This window comes from Vavraia culicis, assembly GCF_000192795.1.
Source record: "Vavraia culicis subsp. floridensis unplaced genomic scaffold supercont1.17, whole genome shotgun sequence".
Classification (NCBI taxonomy): domain Eukaryota; kingdom Fungi; phylum Microsporidia; family Pleistophoridae; genus Vavraia; species Vavraia culicis.
This window is the reverse complement of record NW_007360620.1, coordinates 112568-115311: the sequence shown is the minus strand read 5'-3', so window position 1 is coordinate 115311 and position 2744 is coordinate 112568. Positions and strand designations below refer to the sequence as shown.

Sequence of the window (2744 nt, the reverse complement as noted above, 5' to 3'; positions counted from 1 at the left end):
GGAAAAGGTCAAAGTGGGGCAGGCAGTGCCAACAAACCAGGTGATGAGGGAAAAGGTCAAAGTGGGGCAGGCAGTGCCAACAAACCAGAACCTGCTGAACAAGGTGCAAATCCACCGCAGCAATAGATACTTCTACGTTTATGTAGTGAACAACAAAATAAATTGTCAAATTTGTAGACCAGAAAGGTGTTGTGTGAGCAATCTGAGCAATAAATCCCATTCTTACAAATAATAACATCTCATTAAGGTGTAGACCCTTAAATTGGCCTACGATACTCCTTTTACACCCCTACGGTGCGAACCTATGAACCACTTCTTAACTACAAATTACTGCGGCAAGCATTTCGATTCGAGAAGGCACGCTCAGACTATGAAACGCGCTGCACGGTCCTTCAACTTTCCTACAAAATGTGCACTTGGTTAAAGAAAGGGTTCTAGCCGTTCATTACTTGGTACCGGAACACGCTAAGAGGACATTAACTAATCAAATCAACACCTCCTACACCCGAAAGTTCCTTGGTTGCAATTTCACCCGTTCATTTTACAATATTTGCAGTCCTTTATCGCGATCCATCCTACATCTCATATTCAAATAGATGTTAACATAATGGACCGTGCTGAACGCTCATTCCGAATTGTTATCCCTACGTCTTTAAAAAGCGCATCAATTCACAGCAACAGCAGTGCCTGCTCCCTTTTCCCGTGCGATTTCATTCACCTGCACTACCACAGGAAGACCGGTTAATTACCGTAGTTATCAAGGATTCGTCATTTCAGCACGCATAAATTTTATCAGAAACATAAATTCTGGTACCAGCGCACCGTCCACACTAAAAACGCCCGGTATTTAAGATTTTTAATTTTTTAACCCTTCACGAATGAAGGCATGCAAATTTTATCTTTCTGGCGAGTGCCGGTACAAGAACTGCAAATTTTACCATCCACCGCCCGATGAAATAGAAAAGTACAAGGCAATGGAGGAATACGGTGCTGGTTACAGGGGTAATGATAGAAAGGAGTATCGGCAGGATAGGATTGATTACAGGCAGGATAGGAGTGATCGAGCGGATGGATACGGGAATGGCCATAGAAGTAGCAGGGCAGAGTACAGACAAGGTGGTTACAACGAAGATTATAGGAGCGATAAAAGAACGGAATACGGGGAAAATGACAGACCGAATTATAGACAGGACAGCAGAACAGGCTACAACAGCAGATCGGACTACAAAGCAGAATCGGAATACGGGGGAGGTGACAGACCGAATTATAGACAGGACAGCAGAACAGGCTACAACAGCAGATCGGACTACAAAGCAGAATCGGAATACGGGGGAGGTGACAGACCGAATTATAGACAGGACAGCAGAACAGGCTACAAAAAAGAATACCATTACGATCGCAGAGATGATAACCGGGTCGCAAGAAGAGAATACACGCATCAGCCAAGCACCAACAGATCAGCACACAGCAAGCCGTTCAAAAAACGCTCATCGCTTTACGATCCACCACGTTGGATATTTTCGTCATATCCGAGCACCACCAATTTAATATCTGCTTCACCCGATGAGTTGCGGTACCGCTACATGCAGCTCACGCCGCAGGAATACCTGAACGAGTACCGCGAAGCGTTCATGCACAACTATGAGGTGCTTGGTGTGCTGATGGGCGATCTAGGAGATGTTGAGAGCACGTCCAAGCGATGGGTCGATCTCAGGAAGTGTGTGGACGTGTTTGATGGGTCTGAAATTGTGTTTGGTACTGGTGAAGGGGACATTCGTGGTCGTAGCGGTACGCACGCCGATACGAATACGTACAGCGAGCCGACCGGTAAGCATGGCATGTCTGGTGCTGACAGGTGCAACACCACCAGCAATTACAGAACTGCACCTTACAGCAGTGCTGGTGGTTACGGTGTGCATAGCAGCACCGTTCATACACCCTTCCCCACAGATGCACCAGCCCCCACCGTGTTTGGTCCACCCCTGCATAACGAGCAGAGAGCGCGTGATGCCGCGAACGAGGGTGCACGTACCCCCAAGTATGCATTCGGTAACATTCCCTACCTTTAATTAAACGTGTTGGAACGGTTTTGTAAATAAAAATGATTTATGACGTGTTCAGGAGTGCATGCAGCAATGCCACGTATTTTCATATCAACCGTGTGATGTGTTGTTCATTCGTTTACCCTTTTCATCTCACCGCTTTGTTTTTATTCCTCCATCCGTTCGATGCTACTGCATGTACCGCGTGCATTCTTCTTGCCATGATAAATTACCGCTTTAATCCACCATTAAACTAAAATCAATTCGCTAATCAACCATCTTTATCAGTATTGCTACTTCTGTTCGCTTCTCCACCTCTTTATGTCAATTACTCCGTTCATCCCGTATCGTGCCCATTTCTCTCTTTAATTTTATACTTGCTATTTCATGTCAAGTAAATATTTCAACCCATATCGCATTTTTTTCCTTTTTTTATTTCCATAATTGTTGCTATTTCTTATTTTTATTAATCATTTATGATTTTTCTTCTATTCCATGATTTATTAAGTCATCCCTGATCCGCAGCTCATTTATTTTTTGCTTATAATCTGTTTGTATCCTTGATCTATTTCCCAATTAATCTTTTATCACCGCTAATTCGCTATCATTTCATGGTTATTTTACTGCTATTTTGTTGGTATCATCCCTTATTCCATCTCACGTAATATTATCATATTTTTCCTTACTACCTCACATATTATC

General features: G+C 43.6%; 1 protein-coding gene across 1 annotated transcript; it reads left to right on the top strand.

The window, feature by feature from the left end:
- The first annotated feature begins 722 nt into the window (after positions 1 to 722).
- VCUG_01226 (uncharacterized protein) lies at positions 723 to 2116 on the top strand. The gene has a single exon (XM_008076053.1). The coding sequence runs from the start codon at positions 879 to 881 to the stop codon at positions 2067 to 2069; it is 1191 nt and encodes a 396-aa protein (XP_008074244.1). The 5' UTR covers positions 723 to 878; the 3' UTR covers positions 2070 to 2116.
- The last annotated feature ends 628 nt before the right edge of the window (positions 2117 to 2744 follow it).

What these genes read in the sequence shown, in the direction of transcription:
- VCUG_01226 (XM_008076053.1), top strand. Translation starts at nt 879, where the DNA reads ATGAAGGCATGCAAATTTTATCTTTCTGGCGAGTGCCGGTACAAGAAC.